We start from the raw sequence: 15,728 nt of genomic DNA, 5'->3' as shown, positions 1-15,728 counted from the left end.
CAGGGCTCGGGCCGGACATCACGTCAAGTTTCCATGAATCCCTGAAGGATGGTCGAGGAAAGGAAGTGAGGAGGTACATCATTTCAGCGGGCATCTCAAATGCAGGCACCTGTGCAAGGCAGGGAAGACACGCAGGAAAAGGATACCCCTAGTGGCACAGCTTTCTTTCAGACATGTCGCTGTCTGCCAGCATAACTGACAGAGGATGCGCAGCATTATAATCATGGGCATCAGATAACAGGATTCAGGGAGATGCACGTTCTGGCCCGAAGTGCTAGAAATTCTAACCTATGCATTTGTGGCACAGTGTACAAACGTAAGTTTCTAATAAATGACTTCTGTTCACTGAAATAGCCCTGGGTCCCCTTAATGGTCATAAACCACCAACCAAGTGACATCTAAGACACGTCACCCTGCCACGCGGTGAGATCTCCACCTGAGGAATTCCCGCCCTGGTGGCCAGCAAGGCATGCCCATGCCCACTGTGGCATGCCCACGCCCACCTGGCCCCACCTGGCCACAAGGCAGCGGTCCCCACAGCTGGCAGAGAACTGCAGGCCCTGGGAGAACACGGGGTGCACAAGAAGACACAACACACCACCAAGCACGACGAGAGAAGGCCGAGTGCACAGGACACACGTGTCAACGAGCTGAAAGAGGTCCCTTTCTAACTGCGTATGTCCAAGAAAGGACTGGTACAGGTTCTGCCAAAGGCTCTGGCTCAGAGGATTTTCCCCAGATTCCAGAGATACCTCTGAGACTCGGGGGGAAAAAAAACTGGAAGGACTGAAACAGCTCACCCTGTTTTCTCCCTGTCTATTGATTGCTGAGTTTCTCTGAATCCCCTCACTTCACCTGATGTGACCCCTAGAACTAACATTAGACACCCCGCAGCCTTCGCTTGGGAACAGGAGATGACATCACCGTGCCCGTGGGACCATTTTTGGTGCTCGTTTCTGGGAAGAATGTTGAGTATAAACAGAGCCGACTCTGGACCATTTCAGGCCTCGTTACAGGGCGAGAGTGACGCTCTGAAAAACAGCAGTAACGGGAAGTCACCAAGGGTGCCAGAAACAGAGCCCGGGACGGTCGGTGAGCCCTGGGTGGTCAGGAGGCGCTACGCTGCGTTCAACAAAGGACACACCCACCACATGTGGGCGCCCCCGGAGGTCTGCGGGGCCCTTGGAGGAATCCATTAGCTTTGGACTAACAAGTTAGTAGCAGAAGTACCTTTGCACCGTTTAGCGAAGGAGGGGCTGAGGTTCTTAGGGAGTTTCAGGGCCCTCCCTGTACAATGAAGTTGGGGTCCCAGGTGATTCGTCAAGCCCCGGCCGCTCTAAAAATAACTGATCGCAGTGATCAGAGCAGAGCTGATGAGCTGAAAAACAAGCATTTGGAGAGAAAAGACAAAGGCAGGAATTTACGACTGCCGTCTTCTTCAAACTCCTGGGGCTATTCGCTCTTAACTCTGTGGGTTTGACCTGAAGAAACTGTAATTCTGAGCTGAGAAGGGAAAAGAACTCAACTTTTAGGTTCATTCTGTTCTCTGAGAGCCTAAGACAACTTTCGGACTCTCCTTCCTTAGCTGCTTGCCCCTCATCCCTTCAACGAGCACCTCACAGCTGGGCCGTGCTTCCCAACCGCCACCTTGCATTTCTGGTCGCTCCCTGCACTTCCCACCGGAGACGTTCTGCAGGGAGAGAGTTCCTGCCACTTCAGGGCTGTTCCCATCAGGCCAGCACAGCGGGGACCACGCTCTGCGCTGCTGTCGGTCCCTGCGCTGATCTCGGGTGCCGCTGAAACACCTGACGAGGATCTGTGTGAAATGTATTTCGTTTGGCTGGATGAGATTTAAGTATTATAACAAGATTTCTGAAAGCCAACTGCCCTGCCCACTGCGAGAGGGGGATGGGTGAGAAGACCCCTCCGTGCACAGGGTCACAGCCCCGGTGTCCTCACGAGCTGAACTCGTGGAAGGAGCGAGGAGGCAGGCTGTGGCACCTGGGGTGTCGTTCCCAGCAGGGGCCCCTCCTGTGTCCCTGCTGACTGCTGCCAGGCTGGAACCCAAGCCTGGTGCAAGCAGGTTCCATACTTCTTTCAAGAGGAGTCTGAAGCCCACATTTAGTGTGAAACCTCCCAATTGTTAAATGCACCAGTCAATCCAAATTAGGGGTTGAAAACACTGCAGTGTGGCTATAACCTTGATGAAGTTATGGGTTTCAGACTCTCCCTTCTGTGGTGAATGATGGTGAAACTTGACGAAATACCGATGCAAACGTTTTCAGGCACTGGCACCAGACAGCACAGGGCTAAAATCCTCAGGAAAAGGAAACACTCCAAGTGAGCTCTGTATTCGCCCTAGGTCTCTGCCTGGCTCTCCAAACCTTGGCACCAGACGTAAGTCCTGAACAGAGAACAGGGCTGCCAGGCGGAGGAACCAGGCCAGAGATGGCTGGCATTCGCAGGAAAGCTCCAGAACTCTACATGGGGGGCCCTCGAGCCTTGGCTGAACACTAAGTGGCACATGTGCCAGCCCAGGGCTGATGAGGCTGGCAGACAAAAGTGCCTGGGAGCTGCGAGCTGGCATGGGTGTGCAGGTCTGTGCCGTGCGGGAGATGCCGGGGCTCTGCCCGGAGCGCAAAGGCCTCGCTGGACAGGCTGGGCACTCTGCCGAGACATCAGGCAGGTCACCGTGTCCTAGGAGCGCGGCTGCCTCAGACTGGCCCCATCGGAAACTAGATCAGTCCTCAGTGAAATGAAGCTCATCTGCCGTTATTCACTTCCCACTAGGAAAAAGCTCAACGTTCTTTACAAAAAAGACAACCAAATCCAGGCTCTCCACAACACAGCATTTATACTGCCCAGCATAAACAACAATATTAAAGAGGCAGGAAATTGAGACCTATAACATGGAGGAAAAAAAAATCAAAAGATAAAATAAACTAAAAATTGCCCAATATGTTCAATTAGCAGACAAGCCCTTTAAAACAATTAATACAGGGATGGACAAAAGTAGGTATATAGTTTTCATGTGAAAATTAATAATGACACAAGGATTGATATAACAATATATAATACAAGTAATAATAGTAATAAACTCTGTGTCTCATGTAATCACAGCTGTAGACCTCCTTCTGGCTGGCTACCCCTGTATAACAGGTTAGAAGAGTTAAAGAAAAAGATGGGCATAATGAATGAACATAAAGAAACTCTAAACAGAAGAATAAAAAATTAAAGAAGAACCAAATGAAAGTGTGAGAACAGAAAATACAAAGTGAAATATTCTTTGGATGGGCTTAACAGCAGGCTGGACACTGCAGAAGGACTGGCCAGTGAACCTGAATACAGGGAAGAAAAACTATCCAAACAGAAGAAAAAAAAAAAATCGGAGCCTCCACAACACGCAGGACAGTGACAAGTGCTCTAGAATGTGTGTGACTGGCATTCCAGAACCTTGGCACACAGTTATTGAGGCAGAAAAAATATTTTAAGGAATACTATTCTCAAAATTCCCAAATGTGATAAAAAGAAAACATCAGCCCACAGATCCAGTTAGCCCAACAAACCGCAAGCAGGAAAAACACAAACAAAAGCACAGAACAGGTCTACCGGCTGGAAACACAAAGAGGAAGGAAGGACTTAGAAGCAGTCACACGAGAACAAAACACATCACACACACAGAGGAGCAGCAACAAAACGACCGGCTTCTCACAGAAACAACTCAAAACAGACAGCACTGCCACAAACTCTTTAAAGTGCTGAATGAAAAAAACAGGACAGATGTGCTACCTAGAAATCTATACACAGAAGAAATATCTTTCAAAAGTAAAGATAAAACAAAGATGTTCGTTCAGACACTTGAGTGTGGAGAGCATCTCACTAGTGGGTGTGAACCAAAACGTGCACTAGAGGGAGCTCTTTGGGGAAAGACACCCGACGGACCCTCGGATCTGGGCAAATGCATGGGGGTGACAGAGGCAGCGAGCATGTGGGGAACACAAAATACTTTGTTTTTCTTCGTTTCTTTAAAAGGCAACTGTTTAAAACAGATAATAGAATATATGTAGAAATAAAATACAACATTTAAAAATAGAGTATGTAGAAAAAAGTAATGTATATGGCAATACACAGAAACAAGCCACATGTAGAAACAACACAGAATAACAAATGTAGAAATAAAATATCCGACAGCAAGAGCACAAAGAACGGGATGGGGAAGTGAAATACCTAAGCTTCTTACATGTCACCTGAATAGTGTGATACTAATTCCAGGTCGACTGTGATGCGTTAAGGATGCATCTATAATCTCTAAGCCACCCAAAAACCAAGAAGCATAAACAGCCATTAGAAGAGACAATATGGAACACTAAAATAGTCTGGTTAATTCAAAAGCAGGCAGTAAAAAAGGAACAGAGTAAATTGGACAAATAGAAAATAAGTAGCAAAATGGCAGACCTAACCCTAACCACAGCAGTAACTCACTGAATGTGACTGGACTGAACACATCATTTAAAAACACAACGCCGGACGGAACAAGTCTTCGGGCTCTATTTAGCCAGACAGTTTGTGAACTCTGATTTACCTGCTTTCATGCCAGCCTTCCCATATAACTACCTCTCCATTAAAAATCTTGCTAAAAAAAGCTGTGACTTTTGTGTGTATGTGTGCAGTGAACGAGCCATTTTCCTGTAGAAATGAAGAACACGAAACTCTGACTTGCTCTGTGAGGCTCACCCCCTCACCATCCCAGGAGGCCTGCGTGGAGGAAGAGGATAAGCCCGCAGTAGCGCTGGTGCTCAGCGGCAGCCGGCATTGGGCCGAAACCCCCGGTTTCACTGGCACACCTCCTTACGGTCCCTCGAGGCGACCCTCGTCAGAGAACGCTTGTGCCCCTCCCTGTCAACACGATCCACAGCGTGACAGAACTTCCTTTCGGAAATAGTGTAGACGAGCAGAGGGTGAGAGAGAAAGCTGAAGATTCATTCTCTTTTTTGTCTCAGGTGTTATTTTTAAAGGCGCTTCACAATAAGCAAGTGGTAGAGCTTCTACCCAGAATGGTCTGGGGATGGGGTCACGGCCGTGTCTCCTATGTGCTACTGGGGGACAACCTCAGGCACGGACCTGGAGCACAAGTGTGCATCTAGAACGGGAAGAGGTGGGCTGACAGGCAGTTTTGGGGGACAGACTCTGTTCACCCCTACCGTTCCTTGTTGGTAGAAGTGTGGAGCCAGCTCCAGCAGCCAGGCAGATTCAACGGCGGTCACGTCTCTCATGTAGTACTTGGAGGTCTGTATGACTTCATTGTAGATAACCCTGGGACAAGAAGGAAGCATGAGCTAAATTCCTGTACCTTGTGATGAGAGACAAGAATCACAACAATCAGAGATGATGCGTTTTCCCCCTTCACCTTCAACGGGCATCTATTCTGTGTGCCGGGCACTGCACTAAACAAATGCACGGATGCTGCTCACTTAAGCCTCGTGGCCTCAGTGGTGGATAAGAGTGTGTCCATCCACGGGGGAGGCTCTGAGGCCTACATGACTTCCAGAACATCTCAGCCATCCCTGACTCGCCTTGGCCTTGAGGTGCCAACGCAGCCCTTTATACTAATCACTCTATGAAAGCCCTTCTCCTAAGGTACTGGCATCTGTTGGTGTCTGTCTCTCCACCCAAACTATGAATTCTCCGGGCCCTGAATTCATCTCCACATAGCTGTGCAGGGTTAAAAGTATCTGGTCCAAGGGCAAAATTGAATGTTTGCTGAATGGCTGAGTGAGCAGAAGTTTATCACCGTTTGCTCAAGGAGAGCCCTGATAGAGCAGACTTTCTATGAATGGCCCAGCATAACCAAGTCAACCAATGTGCACGGGGCGCCCGTTCCAGCCGACAGGGACCCCGACGAGAACCAGAACTAGGCCGCTCCTTCAGCGCAGGCACGAGGCTAAGCAGCAGGAGCGCGGCTTACCAGCGAGGCGGCTTCTCCGCGTAGAGCACGGACGCCGGGTGGATGTGCAGTTCGTGGTCGTCGCGGATGGTCCTTGTGAAAACAAGAATTTGTCTGAGGCCGATTTTAACTACTTGCAGCACGACTTTCCCAGAGACGCGCTTATTATAAAAGATGCATCCAGAGTACACTTCGCAGGACAGGACTGCTCTCTCCATCTTCTCCCGGGCGCGTTACCAGCCCCTCCCCCGCTGCCAGCCCAGAAGTCACGCATAAATCACGCAAACAAGGGACTGAAAGTAAAACAACTTGTGGACATTTAGGGGAAAAAAATTTTAGAAGTATGTTGCTCTGCCAGTCTTTATGTTTATCTCCTGTAGGCTCTCTTTGAAAATCATTTCCTTGGGAACAGAAATAATATAAATTACGACTTCTATTGAACAAAGTTAAATACGAAAGATAAAGACTGTGGGGGAGACAACAGGGGAAAAAAGAAAGTTCAGTGTTGATGTATCCACTTCTCTGAGATAATATTTCAAATTCCAAGGCAGGTATGACTCAGTTTAATTAAAAATAAATTGATGGGGCCCAGAACTCTCAATGGGATCAGATCACGAGAGAACACTCGTGCCTTAGGATGTTGCTGCCCAGACCACAATCACGGAGTTTCTGCAGGAGTTTCTGCAGGTGCCGGGGATGCCGTGTGTCAGAACGTGCCTCCAGCGCCACCACCGAGCTCGCCTCCGGCGCCACAGTGCGGCCAGCACCCTGGGGCCCTGAGCTGGCCGACACTGACTTCATCCCAAAGGGGCTCACCAACTGGGAAGCCCCTTGTGTGTGTAGCCCACATTTTTGCCGAGGGTCCGGGAGAAAGGACTTCTCCAAATGCGAGTAGAAACCACGAATCTGTACTGTTGAGGACAGTGGGGCCGCCAAAGTGACCACACTGTAACGGCGCTCCCTGGAGAGGATGCCAGGCACCGGGAGCCGCCGCCTCAGCCGCGAGCAGGGCAGCACGGTGGTGTTGGGAGGCAAGCTCGCGTGACGGGCAGCAGAACTGACGCCCACAGGCCGGAGCACGTGGCCCAGAGTGACAAACGGGACAGCCCAGAGATAAATGTACAGTACTGTGCTAGGTTCAGTCAGTTTGCTGGTCCCGTCTCCTGAGAGACCTGGCTGCCAAAACAATAAAACAAAAAACCTTCAATCTGACTCTGGCCTCGTTAACAAAGCCCAGGGTCTGGGACAACACGGCCGACCTCACGGGTGACGGGCCTGTAGTGCCTTCTGAGCGGAAAAAGCTAGTGACAAAGCACCGTGTGAAGGAAGTCCAGAGAAGGGCTGGGAGAAGCCTTCAGGCTGCTCCCTCCCTGAGCAGCAGATCACTGGGTCCCTGCACTTCGCACAGGCTGCGGCGAAGTCACGAGAAAAGACGGGCTACCGGGAACAATTCAAAGAACGGGAGTGGTTTAGTTTGGAGTGGAGAAAGCTAAGCCACGTATCGGCTTGTATATGCTTTAATACACCGAAGGCTATGAGGAGGGCATCCACCAGCAGCGATTTTCTCTGCGCAGAAAATGCAGCAGCTGTAGTCTGCAGTGGGAGGCAGGTCGCACACACTAAGAAACACTGGCCAACACCCAAAGCCACCAAATGTGGCCACGACGTATCGGGGTAGGCGGTGGCTTCGATCCTGCAATTCTCTAAAAACATGAGCTGCCCAGCAACAAAAGTGACTAGTCTAGGGAAGAGCATCTTAGTGGCTCCTTCTAGTCCTGTGATCCTATTACCAGAATGGAAATACTGCCAGCCTCCTGACGTGTAAACTTCGTTCTTCTACAACTGTGGCTGGGCTGAGTATTTGAGAGTCACTTCCATAGAGTTAAGATACTTTGCTTAAAGCTACATAGCTAAACTCATCTTCGGATAGAGGCACCACATAAATAAATAAGGGAAAACTCTTTAATTTAGTTTCTCTCCTTTTCCTGCACATCAGCTTTCTATGCGGTGTGGACCATTTTTAAGGTCTGTCCTTTAACAGATGACTTCACCAAGCATCACATTACCTATAAGCTCCGGAGGAATGAAACCTCGCTGCATTTGCGAAGAATCCCGAAACGATGCACCGCAGAACCGGATCTGGATCACCTGCCAAGGCAGCCAACAGAACACTGGGTGAGACCCTTGCCGGCGGTATGCTGTGAGCGCCCAGGCCCATGCCGTGAGGCCGCACCCCTGGCTGCTTCGAGCCACCTTGCACCATTTCCCCAGCCCCACCCCTAGGAGGTGTCCCCGCCCTCCTGCAGTGGCTGCTGAGGGAAACGTGCTGCGCTGTCCTTTGACCTGGGGCCCCCAGTCCCCCTGGACCACCGATGCCCAGGCCAAGGCTGGGCACCAGAACCTAGGAGAGCACTCTGCTGGCTGGCCCGTGACCTCAGGAACTCCTTCCTAGGACAGCACCTATGGGAGTGACATTCCTTCCTAAGACACAATCTGGGATACCAACACTGCATTATTTCTGTGGCTACAGCTACACTGTGCAATCCTTTAAAAGTTTCAAACGTCCCGTTTTAATTGGTGTCTGTATTGCTAGAGTAAACATCTTCCAAGGGGAAAGACTCCCCATTAGATGATCCCCACAGGACACAATCCAAATTAGTGTGCAAACACGGTGTCATTTATATGGCTCATGACACGCCACATTTCGTCAAGTCTGAGACTCGCCCTCTTCCACGCTCTCCCTCACTGAACCCAGGACAGTGTTTTATAATTATAATTGGCAGCGTTTGTTTTTTCTTTCTTTCTTGGTGGTACACAAAATAATGGCCTGGCTTATTCATAATGGTGTTTTAGATTCCGTGAAATATAGTTCGTTGACAAACCAGTTCCCAAAGGGTGGTAAAATTTACAAACCCATGAATGTGTGAGGCTGCAAGTTTTGCTGCATCCTTACCAGCAATGTTTTGGCAAAAGGCACCCCTGCTTTATTGCACAAGTGCTCCTGTGCTTCCTCCCGGCACAGAATCGGCAACTCTCAGATCTCCGTCTCTAACCACAGTCTGAGCCAAGATTCAGCCCCTTCTCTCCAACGGCCCATGAGAGAGTTCCACGCAGAACAGAAGGGGTGAGAAACGGTTCTTGGAGGGCAAGGGGGGAGGGAATCTTAGATATTACAGTAGTTGAGCCCCCTCCCCAAATTCAACCCTACCTTACAAAATCTTATTTCCTAGTATTTAATGTCTCTCGTTAGGAAGAATTTGATGTAATTTTTCTCCTGGGCAAGGGGTTGACAATGAAAAATAGGTAAAGAGACGCAGGTCTGGAAGACTGTTGTGTCTCTGCTGGGGACAGGCACTCAGCCAGCTTCTCCCCCAGTCACTGCCCTCGTGAGCTTCCTGCTCCAGCAACGACACCAGCTTTACCTGATCACCCAGGTCTCAACTCTTCCCCTGTCAGCGTATTCAGTCATCGATATTCTCTGAGCATCTGATGGGCTCCTCACTCCAAGCACCTGTCTCCACAGTCCTCCCTGCCCAGCGTGCCCCTTGCTACCGCTTTCTAATGCAATCAGTTTGCCGGGCTGGACTTCCGCCACCAGTCCACTCCGGGCCTGCTGCGAGAACCCCCAGGCCAGCCCCCACCCCGGCCGCCTTCCTCCCTGCATCCCTACCACATCTCACCCGCTGCCCTCGTTGTCCGCCACAGTCATGGAGGTGTCCGCTCTCATAACTGCTCAGAGGGCTGGCAGCCTGATGCGGCAGCCGTCTGTCTACCTGTGCGACTCCCCCTGCACCTGCACGGTTTCCTGAGAGTGAGGACCACGTCTTCGTCTCCCTGTAAGCACTTGTTCTTGGTTGCAAAGGCAAAACGAGACTGGAATCAAACTGCCTGGGTTCAGGCTCTGATTCCACCACACACTCACTGTGTAACCGTCGGCAAGGCGCTCATCGCCGATGGGCCTCATCATTTTCATCTATACAATGGGGGAACAGCTGCATATTCCACCAGACTGCTGGCCTATTTATTGCACACGAGTACTGGGGAGCTGGAGGCACGCCCAGACGCCCGGCATGCGGTGGGCGTTCGGAAGACGACTGCTGAACGAGCCAGCAAAGGAGCCGCCTCCCGAAGAGCGCAGGTCCTGAGCCGCACGCACGAACCGTGCTCTGCCGTGACCCGCAGTCTTGTCCTGAGCTGACCCCTCCCTGGGGCTCTGACAGCTCATCTGTAAAACGTGGGAGCACTTCCTCCACTTCAGAGTGGCAGGCAGAGACAGTAACTGCAGAGCCCCCGCCTCAGTATGACCCAGTGTGTCCTCAGTTCATAGTCATCACTGTCCCGGCTGGAGGCGGACCCCGGGCCTCACACAGCACGTCGGTCTGGCCCCGCTGCCGGCCCAGGTGAAACCCACACACCTGCTGTAATAATGCCTGTATCTGAACGTGAAATGCAATTTATACTCAACTACTTAAAAGTGACTTTCCTTACAAAGCCTACATGGGAAAATGAATTACATAATGTTCAATGACCTGAAGGTTAATGATTCTTACAAGTTGTCAGAGCTTATGAAAGTCTTTTTAACAAGAACTGCCCTCGGACATAAAAATGAACCGCGGTGGAAAAAACTACGCTCTTTTTACATGCAACTTCTTGTCGACACAGGTACAAAGTACACCCGCTGTCCACCTAGCATCGCACGCCAGCCAGCGGGAGAACCCCAAGCTGCAACGACGCGGAGCAGCCGACTCTTACCTTCGCTCGAATTCTTGGGCACCTGGAACTTGACGAGGAGCTTCTTCAGTTGCTCCCGGACGGTGGCAGCTCTGACCAGCCCCTTGTAGTTGAGGAAGTGCTCCTGGCACCACTGCGAGTTCTTATTGTGCTGCGGGGGGCGGGGCCCAGGCGGGAGCATGAGAAAAGCACGGAGTGGCTCCTGTCTCCCCCTGAGCTTGCGGGCTCATGGGGGCGAGATCTCCAGAGGGCGAGCAGCCCTTTCTGGCCCACCCATCTCTCTAACATGCTGAGACAGGTGTCAGCGTGCTGGCCCTCTGGCCGCTCTTTGACCTCAGCCTCTGCCTTAGGGGCAAGTGAGAGTTCACCAACCAGCAGAGTCGTCAATCTTAACGACAATCTTGAGTACCTTCCTAGTGACTGGCACACTCCCACACAGAATCCCTTCCCTGTGCTTCCTTGTAAACACACTTCCCTTCCTTGGCAGGCTTGAGTTCATCACTTCATTTGGCTACAGACAAACAATATGACACCTGACAATCTAGAAATAATTTCCAAATTACTATTATTTAGCCCCAAACTATGACTCTATCAACACTTCTTCATTTTTTTTCTAGATTCTTAAGTATGATCATTATGTCTTGGACTAAGTGCTGCTGTGGGAGGGTACCCTGGAAATTAGTCTAGGCCAGGCAGGAAGGTGTCTTCACTGGGAAAATGTGGGTCGCAGAGGGCGCTCCCAGAAGGCAACCACAGAACGAGCAGTGGGGGCCTGTGCCTCAGTCCACTGGTTGTGGGGGGAGGCTCTGGGCTGGAGACCACACCCCGCAGTGGGGGCCTGCGCCTGCAGTCCCCTGGCGGGGGGCTCTGGGCTGGAGACCATACCCTACACATACCAGCGAATTTCCACTGACCTAATCCATAATTAATAATCTTAGTAAGAGATGGGGTTTTCCTGAAAACTGTTCATTGATGAAATAGATCCATTCAGATCTCTGATAAAACAAAAAGTCAGTCTTTCTCCTCTTCTAAAAAAGTATTTAAAAAATGAATACAACCTGGCTGGCGTAGCTCAGTGGATTGAGCACGGGCTGGGAACCAAAGTGTCCCAGGTTCGATTCCCAGCCAGGGTACATTCCTGGGTTGCAGGCCATGACCCCCAGCAACCGCACATTGATGTTTCTCTCTCTCTCTCTCTCTCTCTCTCTCTCTCTCTCTCTCTCGCCCTCCCTCCCTTCCCTCCCTAAAAATAACTAAATAAAATCTTTAAAAAAAATGAATACAAGATACTGAAAATCGGAAGTATCTCATTTCCCCCTCTCATAGCGTCTCCTTGTAGAGATTTCTGTTTTCATTGTCCTGCATCACCTTCAGATCTCTCGTTAGCAATTTTTAGTGAGAACTTTAAGCTGTTTGATTCGCTCCTAGTTGTACAGAGTATGGAGAACACTACAAATTAACATCACTGAGGCTAACTGCAGGCAGGTACGTGAATGTGTATGGATCCTCGCAGCTCGTCCGCTGCTGGCGGAGTGGTTGCTGCGTGAGGTCTCAGACTCACAGGACAGCTCTGAAGAGCGAACTAAAGCCTACAAGTTACCCTCAGCTGCACTTATTTGCAGAAAATATAACAGAACTTCCTACTCAAATGTCAGACAGCACCGCCCAGCAACACTGGGTGGGTGAGACAGAGTGAGGGGAGCGGCCGGGGGGCCAAGCCGGCAGCCCGCTGCAAGTACCACATCTCTGTGTTCCTCCAGGCAAATCCGCATCACAACCTCAGGCAGGGGCCAACCCCCAGATCAGAAATACTGGCAACAGCCCTGACTGGTGTGGCTCGGTGGGTTGGGCATCATCCCACAAACTGAAAGGTCACTGGTTCGATTCCCATTCAGGGCACATGCCTGGGTTGTGGGCCAGGTCCCCGGTTCAGGGCGTGCAAGAGGCAACCGATGAATGTTTCTCTCCCTCTCTTCCCCATTCTTTAAAATTAAATAAATAAAATCTTTAGAAGAATAAAAAGAAATACTGGCAATAATCTAATACACACCTCAGAGAGGTGTCTCGGCCATCCCTTGAACTGAACTTCTGGAACCCCGGCTCCCGGGGTGGACGGGTGTGTGGAGGGGACCCTTCAGGTGGCGGCTGTGCTTACCTTGATAAACGCTTCATACACGTTGAGCATAGTGAGATGATCGCCTTCCTCCACAGCAAATTTCCGGTGCACCCGCATCTGGAAAGAAAAAAGCAGCACATAGAAGCCGACCCCCGTGAGCCTCTTGTTCTGGGAGGTAACGTCATACAACGAGCAGCTCATGGCGTGTGGAGCCAGGAGGACCTGGTCTGCATCGTTCTAGCTCGTTCTAGCTCTACCACTCCCTGAACGACCTCAGACTGGTCGCTTCCTCTTGCTCGGCCTCCATGTCCTTATGCGTAAAACTGGGGCATTGGACTGTCAAGATCACTGTGGGATTCAGACACCCCAGGGTAAAGCACCTGGCACGGCTGTTAGACAGGTGCTGGTGTTCCTGTCTCTCCTCCTCCCTCCGGTCAGTGTCTCTTCCGGAACTCCTCCTAGCACCCCCAGGACGAAAGCTCGGGGAGACAGCCTGTCTGGTGCGTGGTGGGCATTCTATGTTCCCAGGCTCCCACTCAGACCTCACCCCTAAATCTTCCTTTCTGGGACTCCCTGGGCAGTGCCGTCTGCGCCCATGGATTCGAGGAGCAGCACGTACAACATAAACACAAGCACGCACATGTACTTCTGAACTTCAGGACTTTCTCCTTGCATCCAATACCACAGAATTAATCTTCCTGCTCCCTGCCATTCACTCAATAATAGACATTATTGAGCACCGACCATAGGCTAGGCACCATTCCACGAATTGGGAATGTAACAGCGAATACACCAGTGGTGGGAGAAATGCAATAAACAAGATAAATAAGCAAAATACTCAGTACACTAGGTGGCAAGAAGTGCTAGAAGAAAAAACAAAGCAGGGGGGATGGGGTGAGAAGGGGAGAAGGGATATGGTGCAACTTTAGACACGCTGGAGAGCTTCATGTCTTCACCTTGACAGTGAGCTTGCCTGCCCTGGGGTGGGACTGCGCAAAGGGCCAACAGAGAAGCAGACAAACAAGCAAACAGGAAATGGAGAAGACAGACATCACCGCCAGGTGTGGAGGCGGGGCACGTGGTGCTCTGCGTTCACACAGCTGTCGGGGAGAGGACAAGATCCACAGGAGAGGCTCTCTCCTCCCGACCGCACCCCGAAGTCCGCCTCTCGGTGCCCGAGGCTACACTCAGACTCTCGGAACCGACCTGGAACCGACCTGGAACCGTCACCACCCAGCCTCGTCAGGAGGCCTCCCTCCTGGTGCTCTTCACACCCTGACTGTTCCTTCCCAGTCCTCCCAGTACTCGCTCCTCCTGTCGCCACAGACGCCCGGGCTCAGGCAGGGCCTTGTCCCCTCCTCGGCTCGAAGCCAGCACAGCACGGCCAGCATCAGCCTGCCGGGCCGGGCCCTGCCTCCTTAGTCACAGACGTGCCCACTGGGCTGCTGCCAGAGCTGCCTAAAAAACGACGATCCCCTTACGGGAAAGTCAGCGGGACAGCGGTTACGATTTGGGACTCCGGACTGTGGAGGGCAACTCCCCATGGCTGTGCGACCATGGGTGGGTGGTCACCTAACCACCCTGTGCCCCCACCTCTAAAACAGATTGTAACAGCATCTGCCTCCCGGGTCGTGGTGGTGAGGAAGCACGGGACCCTGTGGCATGGCGCCAGGCGTGCAGCAAGCCTCACGTGCAGGCCGGTGTCTGTGCCGCTCACTCGGCTGCCGGCACTCCCCAGTCTATTTGACACAACAGCCCAGAGCAAGGGGACTGGCACAAGCAGCTCCGCGAGGCAGGGACTTACCGCCTGGGACTTCTGGTGTGAGGGCACCACGAAGATATTCTGGATCTGCATCATGGCTGCAATGCTGAGAATTTCCTGAGAACAGCCAAAATTTCCTGTAAAACAAAAAGCGTGTTTGAGTTCAAACATGCAATGCGTCCATGAGACGCGAAAGACATTTTCCGACTTTTCCTTGTACCGTACGGCACACGAAGATGATATATCTGTATACACCTGGTTTTCTCAGTTTGCAGCACGTAAGCGCTTCACCCTGCCGCATGGAGTGTCCCATACATGGCCCTGACGAGGGAGGCCTGCAAGGACCCCAAGAGGAGCTGCTAGGCCACGCTGCAGCTGTAGCACTGAGGGATCCTCACTGTGAGTCACGGGGGAGCCACACTGGCGCCATCACCGAGGGCAGGTCAGCTCCACCCCCGCTGCAGACTCTCTCACGTGGACACCTAGGGCCCCGGCAGAAAGCCTGAGAGGGAAAGGGGCAGGGGATATGTGGGCTGTGTCCCTTCTGCTGTTTCCCTGCTCCTGGCCCTTCTCTGCAGGGGCCTGCCTGCCAGCAGGGCTCATGGCCCCTGGCGCACTAGACCAGGGAAACACTCGGTGCTACCAGTACCTTGGCCCAGAGCCTGCGGCCACCATCCCTGCAGAACACCAGATGGTGAGCTCGAACGGCACCGCCAGGCCCACTGCTGCCCACGGCTGCCTGCCTCGTGAGCGACACACTCGCCCGCTCAAAACCTAGAACCCGGTAAACCTGAGGCCGTTTGATTGTTCTCACAGAACCTAAGGGCATCAGAGAAGTAGGGACCCTCGTGCATTGGTCGTGGGAATACAAAACGGAGTAACCACTATGGAAAATGACATGGCAATTCCCTCCAAAAATCAAACATGGAGCTATCAGATGACCCAGCAACTGCACTCTAAGTGTCCAGCTGAAAGAAGGGAGACTGGGGACTTGACGCTTGTTCGCCACGCTCATGGCAACATTGTGCATGATCACCGAAAGGAAGAAGCTCCCTACGTGTCCAGAAACAGATGAATGAACGAAGCGTCCGGCAGGAGTAACGCCAAGGGGTGCGGCTGGTAGGGTACGTGAGTGTCTCCCAGGAGATGGACAGCAATTTAAACTTTCACCTAAA

At 51.7% G+C, this 15,728-nt stretch overlaps 1 protein-coding gene across 2 annotated transcripts in view; it reads right to left on the bottom strand.

Annotated features, from left to right (window-relative positions):
* The window catches only part of DHX35 (DEAH-box helicase 35), a 69,293-nt gene that overhangs the window by 11,179 nt on the left and 42,386 nt on the right, over positions 1–15,728 (bottom strand). For both annotated transcript variants that reach the window (XM_036009832.1, XM_028524199.2), the window contains exons 16-21: positions 14,596–14,690; positions 12,831–12,908; positions 10,697–10,826; positions 8,011–8,092; positions 5,966–6,037; positions 5,202–5,313 (exon numbers count right to left, since the gene is read on the bottom strand). In XM_036009832.1, coding sequence (XP_035865725.1) covers positions 5,202–5,313; positions 5,966–6,037; positions 8,011–8,092; positions 10,697–10,826; positions 12,831–12,908; positions 14,596–14,690 — 569 coding nt within the window. The remainder of the gene's footprint in view (positions 1–5,201; positions 5,314–5,965; positions 6,038–8,010; positions 8,093–10,696; positions 10,827–12,830; positions 12,909–14,595; positions 14,691–15,728) is intronic.

This window comes from Phyllostomus discolor, chromosome 9, assembly GCF_004126475.2.
Source record: "Phyllostomus discolor isolate MPI-MPIP mPhyDis1 chromosome 9, mPhyDis1.pri.v3, whole genome shotgun sequence".
Lineage (NCBI taxonomy): Eukaryota > Metazoa > Chordata > Mammalia > Chiroptera > Phyllostomidae > Phyllostomus > Phyllostomus discolor.
This window is presented reverse-complemented; position numbering and strand designations above follow the sequence as displayed.